General features: G+C 33.2%; 1 protein-coding gene across 1 annotated transcript in view; it reads right to left on the bottom strand.

Annotated features, from left to right (window-relative positions):
- Window positions 1–22118, bottom strand: part of FMN2 (formin 2) — a 463537-nt gene that overhangs the window by 4218 nt on the left and 437201 nt on the right. The window contains exon 17 of the mRNA XM_074222920.1: window positions 640–721. Within this exon, the coding sequence (XP_074079021.1) occupies window positions 640–721 (82 nt within the window). The remainder of the gene's footprint in view (window positions 1–639; window positions 722–22118) is intronic.

Consider the following 22118-nt stretch of genomic DNA (forward strand, 5'->3'; position numbering starts at 1 on the left):
AATCATCTGCAGAACTTGTTATGATGAATGTCTTTTCCATAATCTAAATTTCAATAATTTAATTATCAGTTTGCATGCTCCATAACATACACATTATACAAATTATTTGCTTCACTAGTAGTGAAGCTTAATGTTCCTTTTCCCCATGAATAATAATTTGTCACATTATGTAAATAGAGCAAGTGAGCAAAAGGAAAATCTTAACTTGGGTGGTTAAATTCAGCTCATTATCTGACATCTGTTAAGCAACTAACTTTGTAATGCCACTCTTGGTTCTGAATTTAGTTTTCACAGTCACAGGCAAAGGACAACACTATTTGGAATTTCCCATTTTTCTCCCTATCCCAATAAAGCTAATCAAATTGTAACATTTACTCTAACTTCAAAGGGAAGTATGGAGAAAGTTTGAGTTCCCTTTTCTCAATGGTCTCATCCTCTTTTCCAATCTGAAAATTCTGGAAACCCTTGCCTCAGCTCAATGGCAGCATTCTGTGTGAGCAATTGCTTGTGCAAGAAAATCACAAATGTGAAAAGAATGAAATAATAGTCCAGTTTAACTGTATGTGTATCTTCATGTACATTTTAAGAGCAAGTTCTGGAAGCCATAGGCAGTAAACAAAGAGTATGCTATATACTTACAATTCCAGAGTCATGTTTCGGCTTTATTTTATACAGAGATTTTTCTTTTTTCTGCCTACACACTTCCTCGGCTTCTTTTACTCTAAAGACACAGAGAACACATTTTGAAACACAAGTTAAAGAACAATAAACAATTCCTATTATAGCAAGTGAGAATTTTATAACCGGTAAAAACTTTAGAGAGGGACTTACAACTCATATCCCAAAAAATACAATGGAAAGCTCTGTAAAATGGTGACTATCAGAAGTACTAAAGCCAAACTCTAAAGTCTCCTTTTGGGGACAACATGAAAGCAGGAGAATAACCTCTCTTGCAAGCCCAAGCTGATGAAAAATAAGCTTAGGCAGATCCTGCTAGGCTGTAAGAGCTTATGATATAATTAATATTTGCTTTTCACCTTATTTTTTAAAACTTCATTTTCTGAAGAACAGTCTTGGAAGGTTTTGATCAGGGAGATTCATAGATTCTTATTTGTGAACTAATAAATGTGCTTGAAGACAAGTTCACTCTTTAGCTTCATTTAAAGATTCCTTTTTCAAATACATACTCATAGGAAATAGCCTTTTTGTTTATGGAAATAGAAAAAAATGTATCCCTTGGATTGGGGAAGAGAAGAAACTAACTGTTCAGTGATTAGTGGTATGAATTTGGTCAAGTCACCCACTCTAGGCTTTAATTTCCTCATCTATCACATATAAGGATTGAACTAGATAATCTCTAACATTCCAGGCCTTGATACTCTAATGATCTATGAGTCTGTGAGGCTACTTTATGTTTAAAAGATCATCTTTCTTTTTAGAACTGTGCATACTGTGTTCCTGGAAAAATAACAACAACAAAAAGGCAGGCACTTACATCTTAACCCAATCCTTTTATGCAGCTCTGGAAGGCCAATTTATCCAAGAGAAATGTATAATAAATATGCTTCTCAAGTCCTGTCTGTGGCAAAGCTCTGATGAAGGAATTCATCTTATATACAGTTGAATGAAACATTTACTTTTTACAATTCAATGAAACAAATACAGTCCAATATCAGTGGCAAGATGATTAATGATACAGTATACATTAAAGCATGACAAATGAAAGCAATTCCTTTGGACATAAAAAGCCTGCTGGGGTTGATCTTGTTAGTAATTCCAGAAAATGATGACAATTTAGAAGACACTCCATTGTTGTTACTTTTATTACTTTCTACCCAAGCAATAAATTGTCTTTAATCCTCCCTCTAAACATTTGCAGAAGAAAAAAAAAGTTTCTTTATAACAAGCTAATGATCACAGAGACCACATTTTCCCCTGAAATAGCTACCAGTAAATTTAAGTTGAAGTATTTGGATGAGACATTAAGAGAGAACTTTTTGTGTACTTAGTCAAAATCCTGTAGATCCCACTATTAAATTCACTTTTGACTCTTTAAAAACATTTTTTTCTTTTTAAATTTTGTTGACATTATATATCTAACAATATGAAAATCCTAATTTTTCTACCTTTCTATTTTCTTTTCTAAATACATGTTAGCTATTTGTGAACAGTTGAGTGCAATGATAAAAGATTTTTTCATTTCATGCTAAACTAATAATGAAATTGCTATATTACAGAGACAATGTGATGTTCAAAAAAAAAGAGAATCAAAGATGATTTTTAAATTTTTTTTCTTATTTTTTTACACAGGCTGATTGATTAGAATTGTCAGAATCAAAAGTTGAAATTAATCTGATTTGCCTATGAGATATAATATAATCAGAAAACCAGGAAAGCCAGATTTTTATAGTTATGTCATTTAGCCATCACTTTATGAACTGGGTCCCAGGTGATACATCCCACAAAATATAGAGGTTTTCATAAAATTGTGATGAAAAAATATTTATTAATCTGAATTAATTACATGTGGTGGTTGTGGGAAGCGAGGGAGCCAATATGAATGGGCAAAAATGACAAGAAATAATTTATTAAAAAGATAGGAAATTTGCTATTTTGATAAATACTTTAATTCAATCTGTCTGCTAACCTAATTCCAGATAAACATCCTAAGGGACCCCCTTTAGTTAAAAAAAATGGCTAGATTAAACTTGTAAAGAAAAGTACGGATGTTCAGATCAATTAATAAGCATTTGTTAAGACAAAACAAAAGGAGATAGTCAAGCTGTCAGAGATTACATTATAAACATAAAAAATCATATAAACTACTAATGTGCTAGGTTGCTCAAAATAAACTTTTTTAATAAGACCCCATGCAACCTAATTAATATTGTTAATTTGATTAGGAAGGGAACTAGGAACAATCAAAGATTTAGAAAAATGGGAGATTTAGATGCATGAATTTCACTGAAAGATTAAATGCAAAAGGTTTATGGAGAGGACAAATCCAAAACCCATTGTCAGCTTTGATTTTCAAGGTTTTGTAGAATATCCAAATAGAAATATAGCTGGAGATAGGTATCTGGAGCTCAAAAGATGGAAAGATATATTTGGGCGTCAATTGTTTAGGTCATAGTTAAAATCCTAATTGTGAATGATATTACCAAGGGAGAGCTTGTAAAGAAAGAAAGAACGGGCAAAACTATTAAGAAATAAGAGAGTAGATGAGGAGTACCTGGCACATTGCAGATACTTAATAAAAGCTTGTTGGTAGATTGGCTGATGGTCTGATTTATTGAGTAAATGATATATATTGAGGTCCAGAAAGATGTGAGTTGGAAAAAATGTGCCTTTGTATTTTAGGTGATTAAGAGATCATTGGCAGTGTTAGAATACTTTTAGTAGAGTGGCCAAAAGCCAGATTCTAAGAGTCCAAAACAAGAATGATTAAGGATTAAATGGAAGCATCAGTTGCAGAAAATACTTTTTAAAAATATAGCATGAATAGAAAATAAAAAGGGCAAGGGACAAAGAAAGACTCTCAAGCAAATTTTTCTCAAAATCTATGATCCTTTTTTAAAGTTATTTATTTATTTTGAACTTTACAATTTCCCTCCTAATCTTACTTTCCTCACCCCACCCACCACAGAAACAGTCTTTACAATGTTTCCATGGTATGCATTAATCTAAGTTGAATGTGATGAGAGAGAAAAAGCATCCCTAAAGAAGAAAAATAAAGTATAAGAGATAGCAAAATTATATAAGATAATTGTTTTAATTCTTTCTTTGGATACAGATGGCATTCTCCATCTAAGATAACCCCAAATTATGCCTGATTGTTGAAATGATGAAATAAGCGTGTCCATCAAGGTTGATCATCACCACCATGTTGCTGTTAGGGTATATAGTGTTTTTCTGGTTCTGCTTATCTTGCTCAGCATCAGTTCATGCAAATCCTTCCAGGCTTCCCTGAATTCCCATCCTTCCCGGTTTCTAATTGAACAATAGTGTTCCATCACATACATATATATCACAGTTTATTAAGCCATTCACCAATTGATGGACATCCCCTCAATTTCTAATTTTCCACCACAAACAGAGCTACTATGAACATTTTTGTACAAGTGATGTTTTTACCCTTTTTCATGATCAATAGAGGCCCATTTTACAGATGAGGAAACTGAAGCTAAGAGAAGAGCAGTGACTTGCCCAGGGTTACACAGCTAGTGGTTACCTTATACAGGACTCAAACTTAGGTCTTCCTGATCCCAAGGCCAGCATTGTATCACTATGCCTCCTAATTGCCTTATTACTTTGCTAGCATGTAAAACGATCCTTCTCTTTTTATATATCACATGGCTCTCTTTCTACAGGTTCTCATGTAGCCTTCTTCTCCAGAGCTTCCAGCCTATTGTTGTGGGTCCTTGGCAAGCTTGTACTAAGTAGAACAATGATGCTTGTCACTGTTTTCTATCTGGATGCTCCTTTTTAGCACCCCAATTCCCCACTTGGACTGAATAGTTACGTGTGGAAAGGAAAGAAATTTGAAGTAAAGGGTTACAGTGAGAGAATAAGGTTTCTTTTGGTTGTGGCTCAAGTGTGATCCTTTTTTAAAAACATTATTTTATATAAATAAAAAGTAATTAAACTTATTGAAAGCTGACTCCTATTATTATTTTCATTCCCAGTATTCAGAAGCTCCAATTATTAATGGTCCAGTGTTTAATTGGATTGGTTTCCTTCCAAAACACAAGTCTCCAAATATCTTGTCTGGATGGTGAATTGAATTGAATTGAATTAGACAGAGGAGTAAATGGTTCCAATACATCCAAGGCAACATATAAGAAGAGAACTTTGTATTGAGTCTAATGAAGCTAACAGATCAAATATATTATATCAAATGTAGGGCTGAGGAATATAAAGATTGAAAAAATTCCACATGGCTTTGTGTTAGTAAAAGGAGGTAAAGAGTAAAGTCAGGAGCTATAATAACATAAGATCAGAAAGAGAGATAGCATTCTATTTTATAAACAAAGAGAAAATATTCCAGTATTCTCTTTGATCAAAAACTTCAGAATCAGAGAAGAAATAACATAGGAGGTAAAAGTATAAATTATTAAAGAAAAAAAAGAAATAAAAATACCAAAAAAAACCCACCTTTACCTCTATCAATACCTGGCTTTAGATTTTCAGTAGATATAGAACAATCATCACCTGATCCTTCCCAGGTAAAGATCTGTTCATCTGTGAAAGAGAGCCCACTTCTCCCTCATAGACAAGATTGATATTGAGCAATGGAACCAGAGGCTATGCATGCTATATACAATGTCAACCAAATTAATCTCTTCCTTAAAGGTAAAGTCAAAATTAGTTATCTCTACTTTGTGAACTCATTTTTCTATTCTCTTAATAGTATTTATTAAGGGAAGTATAAATATATAAATACAATTTCATATAAATGAAATTATATATAAATAAAATTATATACATATACACATCTATATATACTTACTTACACACATACACATATATGTATGTGTGTATATAATTAGAAACTGTATACTGTCCCTAGCCTTAAAATGTTTATATTCTATTGAGGGGACTTAAATTTATATACTCAGAAAAGCATATACCAAGTAGGTATCAATAAAGTAAATAAGTCTTTTGGAATTTTTTTTGTAAGAGGGGAAATAGAAGAGTATTAACCCCTGGAGGGATAGGAAATGTTTAATGGAGGCAAGTAGCACCTCCGTTAAACACTGATTCTAACAGAATCAATTGTGTGGATGTGGTGTTATCTCAAAGTGGGAGAACAAATATCAAATACAGAGCTCTTAGGAGGACCCTAGATATACTAGGAACTGGTTAGAGGTGCAACCAGTAGAGATATAGGTTCTAGTGTCAATAGGCAGAGATACAGGCTAAGATTATCTTACTGTAAACGAAACCAGAAAAAAAAAAGTTGCATTTAAATGACAGGATGATTCACAGGTTGCTCTTGGAAGAAGGCAAAGAAAAGCATTGATAGAATCGGCTTCATGTTTTGTCCCAAATTATCAAGAAACATTGTAGAGTTAATTATAAATATGTGCTAAAAGGTCACTATAAAGTAATCACAGTTTATTCCACAAATTTTATTTCAGAGAATGAAATGGTGGAGAAATTTCCCAAAGAAACTTGATAAAATCCTTCAAATTATTTCAATAAATATCTAATACTTCAATGAAAAAGTGGCTATGGGCAAGAATGGCATGAAATATATTAGAAAACATGGATTCAAAACAAGGAATGAGAAAGAACAAAGATTTATCTATTATGCAGAAACATCATTACCATACTTCAGGAATACTTTCTTTGGGAAAAGAATAAGAAAGCATTAGATGATAAAACTTGAATAACATTACAAAAATTAAATTGATTACATTTTAATAAACAAGAAATGACCCATCAGCAATGTGGGAGTCATACCTGAGATTAATCATCTACAGGTAGTCATATCAATGATCTATTGCAGCAAGGATTAACCTCTAGGACATAATTAAAATGACATGCAGCACTAACACCCCATACTGGCTTCTCTCTCAATTTATATTCATACACATGGGCTGGTTTCCCAGAGGGTGAGTGGTGATTTGAGATTCAAAGGGTATTCTGTGAGTACTGACTTCACAAACAATAGTTCATTAGTCCTTACTAATATGTTTCCCCTTTACAACCAAAGAGTAAACACAACAAATTCAGAGTGAAGGCATTGCTAAAATGCTAAAGTAAGGAGGTGAGCTAAAAATTATTCTCCCCCCCCCATAATTCGGTGGGGAGAATGGGCACAAATTTAAGAACACATGGGTAGTGAACTCTACAACCAAGTCTATTTAGTACTTCAGTGTGACTGGACCTTGAAATTTTTTCTCTACTGTTGTTGTTATGTTCTTAGTTTTTGAAGAGGACCAATGACATTTCAGGGTGATATCTTGACTTGCACATGCATTGATTTAAGTTGGGCAGAATTATACAGTTATCAGCCTCACTCCTTTTTTCCAAATTCATTGAAATCCAGTGGCAAGACAAGAGTCAAGATGACTGGCAATAATCTGAACTGCATTGAATGATCTTGGAGACTTTGATGTCTGACCAAATTCTCAGTGTTCCATTGCTCCTACTTCAGCTACCTTCCTACCATTGGAAGAAATGATTTACTTCTGTCCATTCAGCTTGGGGATATACAGTCACTTAATTCACCTATGGGTTTGAGGTCTGATGATTACCTCTCCTGAGATGGTTTACTGGCTGAGGTTGCTGTGCATGCTACAGCTTCTTGAAACCATACATGAGAGGTGACTTACAAGTGGACACCAAAGTTGGATGGGTAGACCTGAAAAGGGTCCAATGCCCTCACATCAGAGATGCTAGAACTCCCTGAACACCCCCCCCCCAATTCACTGCTCTCTACTAAAGGTCTCTCACTAAGCTCCCTCTGGTATGTAGTATGAGTGTACTCAGAAGGGTTTCTAAGGTCTGCTCCTGTCTACCACTCAGGTATTAAGGTTCACCTCTTTGTCAATGGATAGTTGGCTTTTGTTGTTACAAGGGGTCACAATCCTTTCAGCTGCCTTTGAACTCCAATCTGTGTAGCATTTGTCTTTGCTTGCTGCAACTCTGTACCCCAACTACTCTAACACTGACTCTTCAACTAATGGATTATAGTGGTTCTTTTTCTAGGAAAGTAGCTTTGTTACTAGAAACCATAACTCATATATGGGGAAAGTTGGGAGAACAGAAAAAAAATCTAAAAAAAGGTGAAGAAAGGGTTCTGTACTTCTTTATCTTTAATTAGCTCTTGATCTTTGTTTTTAGAGATTAATAATTTAAAGTTCTGAAAATTCACTTATGACCCTTGTTTTACTAATCCAATAATATTCTTTCCTGCTGATTCAGAAAAATGTTCATACTTTACAAGGTGATACTAGGGAGGCTAATACATTGTTGACACATTATAACCATATTAGCTATAATTACATTCTATAAATATATCAACTGAGTTGAGGGAAAATGTCCTGCCTTTATATTTTTTTCCCTAATAAAACATTTGATAAGCAGCTAGGTGGCCTAGTAAATAGAGGAGTGTGACCTGGATTCAGGAAACTCCTTCCTAATTTCAAATTTGGCCTCAGACACTTACTAGTTTTATGACCCTGGGAATGTCACTTAGCCTCTTGCCTCAGTTTCCTCATCTTTAAAATGAGCTGGAGGAGGAAAAGATGAACTATCCTAGTATGTTTGCCAATAAATCCCAAATGGTGTCACAGAGTTGAAATGAATGAAAAATTATTGAACAACATACATTTTAATGTCCCTATCAAACTGGGGTGCTTTTTGGAAAAATTGATAGTTAATAGTTCAAAAATAGCTTGGAAATTATTATTTTCCTACCAGTATACAGGTTGACCATAGCTGGTGGACCTGAGAATTGCACTCACTTCCAAAATCATGTTGACTCAACTTTTTATAATGTTATTATTTTGCAGAATGCCTGGTTCCCTGTGTAGTGCAAAAGTCCACTGAAAGCCAGACTGTTAGGAAAAGAAAAATTTTTAATAAAAAGCCTCCTCTCTCCAAGCCTCCCCCTCTCCAAGGGGAACCTGGTCCCTACAAGGATTCCAGAACATATAAAATTCTCCCCACAAGAATTAGGAATCAGGAGTAAATTAGAAGTTACTTCTCCATTCTTCAAGAAATTAAATTGTGCTGGGTAAAAATCCCTCTGGCTCCCAGTAACTTATAGGCACCTGAAATTTCTACAGACATCTGCAAAATATACATATATTGGTTAATGTATAAAATGTATCTTAAATATTTTAGATTCCATTATACCTTTAATATTTTTTCCTAGATATTTCCTTTTTTGGAGCTTTTTCTTCCTATAAACTCTCTCTTGGTTTTATCTATTGGTCATATGTTCTGAGAAATACTGATGTTAGGCTTGTCTCAGTTTTCTTCTTGCTTAATTTTTCTCCCTTACAAATTAATCAAATGCAAGACCATTTTAGAAATAATAGTAAAAACCAAGGTTTTGATGTTGAATGAATCATCAACAGATCAGAGATAAAGAATGATTTTTTTAACACTGTCAAGTATTATTTTCATCTTAGTTCTGATGGAATATTTGTTTCCTGAAGCTTAAAGAATTAATACCTGGGGATTCCTTTCTTGTATTGGTTGGATCAAATGACTGCTAAGTTCTTTTCAATCTCTCAAGTTTTGTAATTCCATGTATTTAAAAAATATTGATGACAGATTTTGATGCTTTAGCTGTGAATTTAATTCCCTATTACATGTGGAATTTTAGTGTCTGATTTTGCTATCCTAGTAAAAAGAAAACTTTTTTTGTAAAGAAGGAAGGACAAAATAAACTTCTGAAAAGGTACACACACACACACACACACACACACACACACACACACACACACAGACATATATATTTAAATCAAGGCATTTTGATAGTACAAACTGGTTCCTATGTACCAATAAACAAAAAGTGAATGGATTAGATTTACCTTAAATTATCAAATGTTTTCCCCATCAACTCATAGTTTTTTCTTTAATTAAAGAAAAATTGAGGGAACTTTATCATTGCTATAATAGAATCAAGAATATTTAAGAAGTATTGCTACTTTTTCAGTAATGTCAATACAAGATGGTAATGAATCATTTAGCTTTGTCCAAACCAGTCACTAAAGTCACGGAGAAGAAATAAAAAGTTATGATTAACTGAACAGAAATTTGATATTAGGAGGCTAAATTTTATAATTCTATTTTAGGTTCTAAATGCTAACATTTTCCAAAGTATTTTTCTACCTCAATACAGGTTATGAGATAGGGAAATATGACCTTAAAAGGAAGATTAAAATAATAAGACCTAAGAAGGAAGACTTAAAATAATTCAGTTAGTTAGAAATCAAGGTGAAAAGGGAACTTCTGAACTTTCAACTATCAGTCATCTCTGTAGACATCATTTTGAGTGAATGTTTTTTACTCCTTAGTCAGTTTGCCTATCCTGCTAAGATCTGACATGTCACTGATGACTTCTGATCATTCAAGAAGGATTTAGTTATGTAAATAAAATTAATCTGATGTGAACTTAAGAATTACATCATGTGGAAGATAAAAAGGCAAATTCGTGTAATGTTATATAAACATGTATAATCAGTATATATATATGTACATACATACATACATACATTTGTTGTTGTTATTATTCAATCATTTTAGTCATGTCAAATTCTTTATGCCTCCATTTTGGGCTTTCTTGGAAAAGATACTGATTTGGTTTGCTATTTTATTTTCCAGATGAGGAAACCGAGGCAAGAAGTTAAGTGATTTGTCCAGGGTCACAGTTACTAAGTATTTGATTTCAGATTTAAACTTAGAAAGGACAGACTTTATGACTCCAGGCCATTCTATCCACTGGGCCACTTAGCTGCCATAAACATATATATAACACATACCTACACATTTACATAGATACATACATATGTCAGATTATCTCTCCTGAAGCAGGAATAATACATTATAAACTTTTTTATGACATTGTTTTATTGTCTAGCATAATAAATGACCAAATGTGCTTTGATTTAATCAAAGTTAGTTATACTTTTTATATAAGCAGAATCCATAAAGTCTAACAAGATTTGTCATTAAAAACAAAAATACAGTTCATATATTAAACACAGTACCCCTTATTTTATATTTCTTTTGAAAATTGAAATGAACAAAGAAACTCCCCATATCTAAACTATGTACTTTTTTTATATTTTCAGGGCATAGTTTACATTATCTCTTTTGAGCTTTGCTACTATAGTTATCCCTATCATCCCCATTCAATAGGTGAGAAAACTGAGGCTCAGAAAAATAAAATATGATTGACTTGTAATCACTGAACTAGTAAAGATAAGACAAAGGATTTGAACCAGATCTCCTCAACTCCAAATCCTGTTCATCAAGCTGCATTCCCAAATGAACATTAAAGGCCATAGGAATTATTGAGGTTAGAATTGGGGGGGGATAATCTGTTTCCATAGGGACAACATGGGAGACATAATAATTTTCTACCATCTCTGAAATTTGGAAGAGATAACTGGTCAAATAATCAAGGCCTCTTTTGTAAAGATAGAGCAAGCTTTTCCTTTGAACTTCAATACTTTCTCTTATCCATTTTAATGTATATCTTTCTCAAGTATATAATACATTTCTTTGATTTCTTGAAAAGAGGTACTGATCATCATTTAATCAGTCCTTAATGACTTATCTTTAGTAATTTCCCCTAATGTATTTTTTGTGCTCTGATTCCTTCAGAGCTACTGTGAAACATTAATCTACTAATCCAGTACGAATACTGAGCCCAATCTGCTTTGATAAATTTTTTATTTTCTTTTTCATTTTTCTGTTTCATACACTGATTTCAGCTCTCACTACATATGGGCTCTCAATGACTTTTCACCAAAATCACTCTTTTATTCCATTTCCCTCTATCATTCTCTTTCCTATACTACTCCTTTATACACTTTAAATCTGTGCAGCCTGGAAAACATATCTTCAATAGCCAAACTATTTTGAAATGTGTGTTAAATAAGAACTAAGGCAATAATAATGTATAAATAGACATTTAATAAATGTTTCTTAAATGAATTAGGAGACAACTCTCCTCTACAGAATAAGTTACATGAGTGTCAGGTGTTTCAAAATCCTTTACTTGTAAAAATCTGGTAATGTCAGTCTGTCTTACAGATAATGGGGAATTATTGTAAATGTAGCTATCATGGCCAGATTTCTAATATTCTTATATAATAATAATAATGATCCATAATATAGAAAATTATAGGAATATGAATTTGAAATATTGAAATCCAAGTTTATCAAGGAAAATGATACCGTTACTATTCATGGCAGATTTATTATGATACAAGAGAAAACTTTTTGACCAGCTGGTAAAGTTAAGATGCTACTTGGTAGGGAACAAACTGTACTGTTAATCAATGACTAAGCTGACCTGACATTCTATCATCCAGAAAAAGGATCAGGGGGAAAAAACTACAAAACTTTTAATTGTTAAAATTTAATAATAAATTTGAATCCTAAAAAAATCACACACAAACATTCTCTCCTCTAGTTTTAAATATAACTAAAAAAAACTGTAAACTATTTTCAACTTGCTTTTAGGGGTACTTTTCTTTCCCCATGAAAATATAAGTATAAATGGTTTTGCCTACTTTAGGGATTTGGTAGCATAAGAGAGCAATTTTATCAAACAGATAACATTTTTCTGTAAGATGGTGAGTGTTTTTTAAAGAATAAATGAATAAAACAAAAATCATCATCCCTATAGTGTTGTTTCAAACCAGCATAATTTGAGTGATTGGTATTTTATCTTTAGTATCTTACAAAGCAAAACAAAGATTCTCAAATTTCATTCTTAGTGACACTTGCAGTAAGGGTTAATCTAAACAAAGGGAACACTTTTTTGTATCTGTCCTAATAAAGTTGTGTTATTTTTTTTTCTCGGCACTTTCCCTCCCTACCCCCAAACTCATTTATTGTCAGGCAAACATACACAAAATGTTCAGCATGATTAACTTTAAGGACAGTTTGCAAGATGAATAAAGGAGATATACTTTGGCACAGATACAGGAAAAAGAAACCAGACATCCTTGCAGCCTGCAAGCAGGAATAATTTTTATCTACCTTCCATACCAATACCAGGCTGGCCACAATCTTATTAAATAGCAGATATGCTCTCTCTCATCATTCAATCTGATTAGAAAGACCACTTTTTAACTACTAAACATTCAATTATTTTGTCTAAGGATATATCTATAGTAGACAAATGCATTTCCTAGTGGCACCTTCTGCATTTGGGAGAAAGCTTAACACATCATTGAAGTCTACTAGCCTAAGACCAATTTAAGCCATACAGAGCTAAAATGGACACATGCATTAGGCACTGACATAGCAGTAGTAATTCTAACAATCCCTTCTAGAATAAGCTAAGCTAAGAGTAGACACTATTATCATTACCAGCTGACAACACACTTTTATGAAAGCTTACACCATCCTGCCTGTCTATGAACTTGAAATTCTGAAACTGAAAAATGGAAGGGGGATGGGACATTAGGGGACTGAAGTAAGGACAGCTTGTTTTAGTTTTATAACTAGGTTTTTCACTAGCTAAAGAGAAGATGTTGGAGGCTTGTAGGATAAAAAAAAGAGTTCCTGGAAGTTGATTCTTAGCTTACTGTGAAACATAATGATAATGGAACCAAAGTTTTATTTTTTTTCCTTTTCTTAAATTCAAGTAATTAGGAAATTAGAAACATTTTGTTCTAAAATTTCTGCATTGCAGGTAAGTTTCCATTTGCTGGGTCATTTGCTAAAGAAACAAATTATCACCTCAAATAATTACAGAAGGAAATTTAAATCTAATAAAGTAAGCTCTACGTGGCAAAGTGGATAAAATCCCAGGTCAGGAGTGAGGAAGACTTCTCTATGTCTTCAAATCCAGCCTCAAACACATACTAGCTGGGTGACCCTGAGCAATTTGATGACTTAAACCTGTCTACTTCAGCTCCTCATCTTTAAATGAGCTGGAGAAGGAAATGGCAGATCTCTCCAGTATCTTTGCCAAGACAACCCCAAATGTGTTCACAAAAAGTCAGAAATGACTGAAAAATGACTGGACTGAAATGAACTTAAAGCTTTGAAGACACAGGCAAATCACAAGGTTCTATGAGTATTAATAATAATAACAATAATAATAATAATAATAATGATGATGATGATGATGATGATGATAATGTTATGATTCAGTAAGGTATGGCAAAGGTTTTCATGAAGATAAAAAAGACATTATATTTTAACTGATCTCTTCAAACAATGATTTCCACACTACATCATTATAGTCAAATTTTAGAAAACACTTTCTCGATTCAGGAAACAAATCTGAATTCAAAGACTAGGATAAATGAATTGAAAATATTTTCATGTCATCTGTTTTAATAATCTCATTGTTTCTTACCTGGCTGTTCTCCTGAATGCTCTTCAGAAACTTGTTTTCCCATAAGATCACATCAATTCTGAAACTTACACCTCCTTAGTGTACTTGTTCCTAGGGCCCCTCTCTTCCTCTGACAAAAATTTCACAAAATATCCTTTTGTGCATACTGAATCATCCCTAATAGGCTATAAACTGCTTGGGAGCAGAACATATGCCATTTTTTCATTTAAAAAAAATCTCCTATCATGTAGTAAGCAGTAAAAAATTATTCATTGATTTGAATTCATAAACTATATTTATAGAAATGTATTATCCATATCAAGAACAGTAATATTTTGATTATATATTGTTCTGGACTGACAGAACCTGAAATAATTAGTTTGTGCTGTATACTTTAAGACAGACTCTGTGTAGTCTGAAAAAACTGACTAGTTTCAGACAAGTATGGAACGGACTACCTAGAGAAGAGGGAAATCCTTAACACTAGAAGCATTCCAGCAGAAGTCAAATGATTACCTCCCTGAGATTTGGGGGAAATGCTGAAGTTATTTGTTGAATTGAGGAGTTTAAATTAAATTTGTATTTAAATTAAATTGTATTTAAATTTGTATTTAAATTAAATCTGTATTTCAATAATACAGATTAAAAAACCTTCTTAACATTAATGTCTCCTGAAAATGAATAATGAATAATATTATATCAGAAACAACCAAAAGACCTTAATGTTTTGATGCAAATGTCAAACTTGCTTCATAGATTAAGTTAAGTCAAGTCTTCCTTCTATTAGGTTTTATGCACCTTGAGGGCAGGAACTGTTTTCTTATTTCAATCTTGTCTTTGTTTTCTTGGTGCTTTATTCACAATGATTCTTATAATGCACTAGAGGACTGATTCCTTGTAAATATATATTGAAATTATTTAGCCTTGTATCATGACTGATATTTTTTTCATGTGAGAAATTCTGGGAAAATAAAGGAGGTTTTTAACTACTTAGAATTGAATTTATGACCATAATAGACACATTGCTATAAAAATAATCCCATTAGGAGATTTATAGGAACTGAGGGTGATTTAAGCAGACCCATGAAAATGATACATATGATGAGCACAACAATGGAAGTGGAAAGAACAGAACAAATTTAATTGAATACTGTATAATTATAATTACCAAGAATGGCCCCAAAGATAACTTGAGAAGCCCCATCTCTTTTTTTGCAGAGGTGGAAAACTGTGGGTGTGCATCAATATATTAGTTTCAATGAACTGCTGCTCCCTTCTTTTCATTTTTCTATTTTATAGCTTCAGAGGGATAGCTCACTGGGCATCAGAAGAAGGGGGTATATCCATAAGTAAAGATGATGTTATAAAATGATATCAATAATTCACATAAAATGTTATATAATCACTATTATCTTCATTTTTATTTTTTAAGATTTAATTTAGACTCAGGAGAATTTTCTACTAAAGAGCCATATATTTATCTGCAGTTGAATGAAATCCTTATAAGAATTATGAGCACTGAATAAATCTTAGACCTGATCCAAATAATAAAACAAAATTCAAAGGTTCTTCGATTACACAATAATACAGATGCTCTGTTCTTAAAATTTTTCGCTGGCCACACAAGATGGCCAAAATAAGTATAAAATCATATTTGACAACAAAATTCATTTTTTATTAAGGGACCATAGCTTTGTTTGCTACATTTGACATTTTGCAGGCAAACATATTTTTACAATTACCACCTGCATTGAAATCTTTTCAGGAACTCAGTGTTTCCTGGCATACACTCTTGTAAAGGTTTTGGTTATTGCTATTAAAATATAAAGTTAAGATCTGTTGGTGCTTATATTGCGGTTTTTGTTTAGATACTGTTTGAGTATGGTTGCCATGCCTAGATAACATATTTTCCTTTCTTTGGAGATAATTTATTTTGGTATGCTCAAGGATTGATGTGGGAATGGGTTTGAAAAGGCTTTGTCAAATTTCCTTATCCATGAAGTTTATAATGAGGTATAACAATGCCATATATAATGAAATGATCTAGAAGGATCCAGTCTCTTATAGAAGCAGAGAAATAGTTCCTTGGCCACTGAATGTTTACCCCTGGAGTGCTATGGCTTTAACATGCATTTTTCACCAATAATATATCCATCCCTTACACTCTATTAATACTCAATTAAAAAATAAATGTAAAGCCACAGAATTCCAAAGCAAATAAGGATTGTAGAAAATAAACTAGTCTATTTCCTTTTGGAAGGGAAAAATCCTCTATTCTATCACTGTTAGTGGTAAGAAGTTGCCTTAATCATATTTCTACTTCTAATGGTACAAACTGATTTGGAAAAGCAGACATAACGCCGGGCGTATTTTATTGCTCTGAAATTTAAAACACAGATGGAATGCCTTTGTACAAGATTTAGATGACAACTGTAGTTTGGTATCTGTCACAGTTATATTTCACTCGTGTCTTACAATGGAGCAGCTTTTAACTGTAAACATGCAGTTACAGGAAAGAGAATAAAACCATAATCAGAGTATTATCTTAACTAGACAATAAGCTCTTTGGGGCCAGGGAATATACCATCTGCTCTTTTTTTGGTGATTCCTCTAATGTCTAACATGTAACATAAGAGCAACTCCTAAATAATAAAAAGGTATTATTTTGCTTTCTATATTGCTCTCCTAAAACAAGAATATGAAAGAAAGTTAGTGCTAGGAAATCTTTTACCAAAACAAATTAAATAAAAGCAAATGAGATTTATCTACCTGGTTCAATATGCCCACACTAGATTTGAGATGATGTTTGTCCTTCATTATTGAAGGGTACCATGGAATCATGGAGGTGCTGCTATGGCAAACACATGAATTGAATTTTTATGAGGGGGTGCTGTGCTAAGTCACCAGTCTCACTTTTTCCTCAAGAATTATCTGGTTGCAGTGGCCAGATATGAATCAGGATAAGTGGAGATAGCCCTGGATGTGAGGCAACCAGGGTTAAGTGTTCAAGGTCACAAATGTCTGATGCAGATTTGAACTCCTGTCCTCTGGACTCCAAGGCCAGTGCTCTATCCATTGTGCCACCTAACTGCCCCCACACTGACATAAAGAAGTTAGAAAAGAACCAGTAACATACAAAGTAGAATGAATATTTTGGAGAAGTTTTAACTCAAATACTCAGTTTCTCCTCAAAAGAATCAAGAGATATATTCTTCTTTTGGTCATTCCTTCCTCAAGTGCCAATTGAAAGCCCCAATTAGTATCATTAATGAGAGCAGTTGCTTATTATGTTCTAGTTTGTGTTATGCTGCATTTGCTGCAGTAACAACAAGTGAGATTCTAGTATTAAGATAACTCTAGAGAAGGATTACTATTTATTGAGGGTAGGGGAATGTTTGCTATTACTTACCAGGTGCCAAATATTTATCTTATTTGTAAAATCTGGAGTCAAGCTAGTAATGTCAAGCTCTAAAAAAAACAATCTGAGATGAATGAGGAAAGGGATGGGTAGAGACAAAGTTATGGTGAAGAATAGGGATCCATCTTATATTAGATCCATGGTGTGAGTTATCAGTGTCTAAATGCTATAAGCCAAGATTTAATAGGAAGAAAACATTGGTTTGAAAAGGAGGTATAAAGGATAAAGGGATACCCTGAACTTTGAGCAGTCCATAATTCAGGGGAAGGGCCTCATTTTTGGCCCAGTTAGACTGCATTATTTTGGAACTTTGTGGCCTTCAGAAAGGACAGTTTAGGGCAAAAGAGTAGAAAAGTCAACTTCACAATAATGTATAAGCCATAAGTCATATTCAGTACATTTGCTTCAAGTTAAAAAAACACAACAAAAAGAGAAAACATGGGTTTACTAAGTGAGGAGCATCTCTCAAAGTCAAACATCTTGTCAAGGCATAAAAAAAAAGCTGAAAAGAAGAACTCATTGGCAAAATTTTTCCTTACCCAGACAGCTGTAGGGCAAAAATCAGGTTTCTTGGATGCCAGGACTACAGTGAATGAGACTACTATTTTTTACAGATGGAAACTCAGTTGGACTTCATTGAAAATAAGGGTAGGGTTCTCACTCTCAGTGCTGCTAAATACTGGATTCTAGAAGAGCTTAGAAACTTGCTATTTTCCAAGTAAGGAATGGGTTGGCTAATTATAAGGGGAAAAGTCTAGAAGAAGCAGGAGGTCAATCAAGTAATTTAAATGGAACCAATTAGAAATAAAACTTGTTTTCCTTTAAGATTGCATGGAGAACCATGATTGTTAAAAAAAAAAAATTAGTCAAGGAGATAACCTAAATTTCAATTAGTTCAAGGTATAACTAACTGGAAATCCTCTCTTCAAAAGCCCTAATGGATCATCTGATCTCATCTAGAAGACTTTCACTGCTATTTCATTTCTACCTCTTTATAATTTGCACTTAACTAAGAGTCAAGAGACATAGCTTCAAGTCCCCATTCTTCTGTGAAGTTGCTGTGTGACCTTGGACAAGTCACTTAATTTTCTTGAGTTTTGATTTTCTCATTTGAAATGAAGATCTCTGAGTTCCCTTCTAGTTTTAATTGTTTATATATCTGCTTGAAAAAAAGCTATCATGTCTCTTTCTTTGTGCTTTAATTCTCCAGGATATTCTCAGTTCTTTTCACCAAACCCTTTATAAAATTCTTTGGAGTTTGCTCACTATTCTGTCTTTTCTAAAACATGGTGGGCAGGTAGGCGGCAATCCCAGAGCTGGAGTGAGGAAGAGGCTCTTTGTGAGATGAAATCTAACCTCAAGTACTTAAAAGTTGTTGTAATCCTGGAAAAGTCACTTAACCTTTTTTTTTTCAGTTTGAATTGGAGAATGAAATAGCAAACCATTTTAAGTGCCTTTAATAAAACAATCCCCAAATGGGTAAATAATCTGAGATGAATGAGGAGGAGATGTGTAGAGATGAAGCTATGGTGAAGAATAGGGATCCATCTTGTATTACATCCATGGTGTGGCATGATTGAAATAATTGAACAAAGTGTGGTGACAAGAAATAGATGTATATTCAACATGTGATTTATTTCTCCAAGGCAATGTGTAGTGATACTTCTTTCCCTAACCTGGGCCTATCAGTGCAGCCACAAATAACATTAGACTCAATTTGAACTTGAAATCTCAACTCCAATGTCTTTTTTCACATGAAGAAGTCAGCAGTCCCTGCTTCAATTCTACCACCTCCTCCTTGTCCCTGTCCTAAGCCTCTACTACTCACCAAAACCTTGGAATTGGGAACTTGATCTTTTCAATTAGGGCCTTACCTTTATTTCTACCAAATTTTACCTTACGAAATCTAATATCTTATCAGAGAGGTATAGTGGGTAGAAAGATAGTCTTGGAATCAGAAATATCTGAGTTCAAATTTCATTTTTTGGTAAATATTGAATAGTTCATCTAACCTCATAGTATACTAGCGTGGGTACTGACATGCACCATTTGAGGGAGTTTTTTAAACCAATTAAAACAGAGGGTGAAAGACAGAACAGAGAAAATTTGGCTTACTACCCTAGCACAGATTTTGGGGTTCAGGATTATTTTAAACTTTTAAAAATTATTAAGGACTCCTCTTCAAAGAACTTTTGTTTATTCAGGCTATATCCAAGAATGTGGTGGTGTAGTTGGTAGTGTACTGGGAGGCAGGAAGACTCATATTTCTGAGTACAAATTTAGCCTCAGACAGTTATTAATTGTGTGACAGTGGGAGTCACTTGACACTTCTTGCCTCAGTTTCCTCATCTGTAAAATGAGGAAGGAAATGGACTGCAGAAGGAAATGGCAAACCTCTCCAGTATCTTTGCCAAGAAAACACCAAATGAGTCACAAATCAGACATAACTGAAATGAATGTATAACAACAAACGAGGAATATGCTGGTAAATATTTACAAGTCTCCGAAAAATAAACAAACAGGCAAACTCTATATACCACACACTTTTAAACTTTTATCTTATTAACATTTTCTCCATCACTTGCTTGTCTCAACTATCAAGAAAACAATAACTTAAGGTCTGATTTGTAGCATTTGCTGATTTCTGAGGTATGAATTCTCATTGAAAATTTAACAACTGATGCTTCCCAGCTAATTTAGGTTGGCTCCCATATAACACTGGTTATATTTATCACTATTATCAATTAAAACAATCTAATATAATAAGAAAAAAATGGTTTTTAGTTCCTGAAACTTCTTGAAAGGATTTCAGGAACTCTTGGAGTCCATGGACTATACTTCAAGAATCGTTGCTCTAGCTTATCAACTTTTTTCATTGCACTTCTATTATACAGTAATAGCTTTTCCCAACTCCCATTTTTATATTATACACACAGATAAGCATTAATTCATTTAAGTTCTTGATAAAAATGCTGCAAAAATTAGAATCCTACTGAAGCCCAATATAAACTCTGATTTTATGTTAATTTTCAGTTATTTGGGTTGAGTTATTTAAACTAGTTCAGACTTCTCCAAACATGATCTGGTCCATATATCTCCATCTTGCCCACAAGAATATGATGACAATGTGATATGCCTTGCTGAAATTCAAGTTTGCTATAAATAGTTATTTCTTAACCTACCAAAAGAAAATATTATGAGTTGTTCTTTGATAAATTCATGTTGGTTTTTATTGACCTCCATTTCACTTTCTACATATCCTTGTTTTTAAAAATGCATTCTAGGTTTCTGTCAGGAATGGTGTCAAAATCATTGTTCTACTATTTAAAAAACTAACTTCATTCCTCTTTTGAAATTCACAATTCTGTTTCTGAATCCTCTAGACCTCCAGAAAGCACTTCTTTCATACCTCATAAATTTTCCAAAGATGATTGATAAGACCTTAGTAAACACATTCTCCATGTTCTTTGAGTAACCCAGAAAGTAGTTGTCTGAGTCTGACAATTTAAACTCTTTAAAAATTTCGTAATTTTTTCTTTTTTTCTTTTTTCTTTCTATATTTTTCCTTGGGGTATTGAATAATAAGATCCTTAAACTAGCTGTCATCATTGTGCCTTAGACTTACTGGGCACTTAAAATGTTGAATTAAATTGAAATCATCCCAAAGAAAAGATATTTACTGTATTCAGTAAGCTTTTCTACTTTTTTATTTGTTGAAAGATCCTAGACTATAAAAGGAGAGATGATAGAAGCTAGAAAACAAAAATAGTAACCATCAATATGAAGCCAGAGACTTCCTGGTAGAAGAAAGGAGTAGTCAGCTAAGTAGTGTAGTGGATAGTCTTGGACCTAGAGTCAAGTAGGCAATTCATTTAACTTTTGTTTGCCTCAGTTTCCTTATCTATTAAATGAAATAAATAATAGCATCTATCTCTCAGGGTTGTTGTGAGAATCAAATGAGAAAGTAATTGTAAACTTCTCAGCACACTGCCTAACATAGTAAGCACAATATAAATGTTAGATTTTATTATTATGTAAACAAGTGGCCTCATGGCATCATGTTGGATCCCATTTTTGAAGTATAAAAATCATTTATAGTCTACAAAAAGACTATTTTGTAAGAGGTCTCGTATTTCTATGGTAGATAGAAATGGTCCTTGGTATGGAATCAGAGAACTGATGTTCCAAACATGATTACAATCTTGTGCTCTTAGGCTAGTCACTAAACTCTTAGGTCTGATTTTGTCATTTATAAAGTGAGGGGGAAGGATTAGTTGGTCTTTAAGATCTTTTCTAGTTCTACAATTGTGATTCTTGAATCATATGATAGGTTAATATTGTGTAATATCAACTATATTGTATAATTATAAACTTTCTACACATCCTTATGGTACAATACTATATACTATTGTGCTATTCATTGTGCAATATCAACTACAACTTTGCTTCAATGTGCATACATATTTGCATATATATATATGTATATATATATATATATATATATATGTTTATTTATTTATTTTTTCTTTTCAGGACCAAGTTTGAAGCAAGGTTATACTAGAGATTAGGAGAATTTGTCACAGAATAATTAATAACACAATATTAGCATCTCTCAGAGGGTATCCAGATCAAAATAGTACTGAGTTTCTAGGTTGG

The sequence above is a fragment of the Macrotis lagotis genome, chromosome 2 (genome assembly GCF_037893015.1).
Source record: "Macrotis lagotis isolate mMagLag1 chromosome 2, bilby.v1.9.chrom.fasta, whole genome shotgun sequence".
In the NCBI taxonomy this organism is placed as follows: Eukaryota; Metazoa; Chordata; class Mammalia; order Peramelemorphia; family Peramelidae; genus Macrotis; species Macrotis lagotis.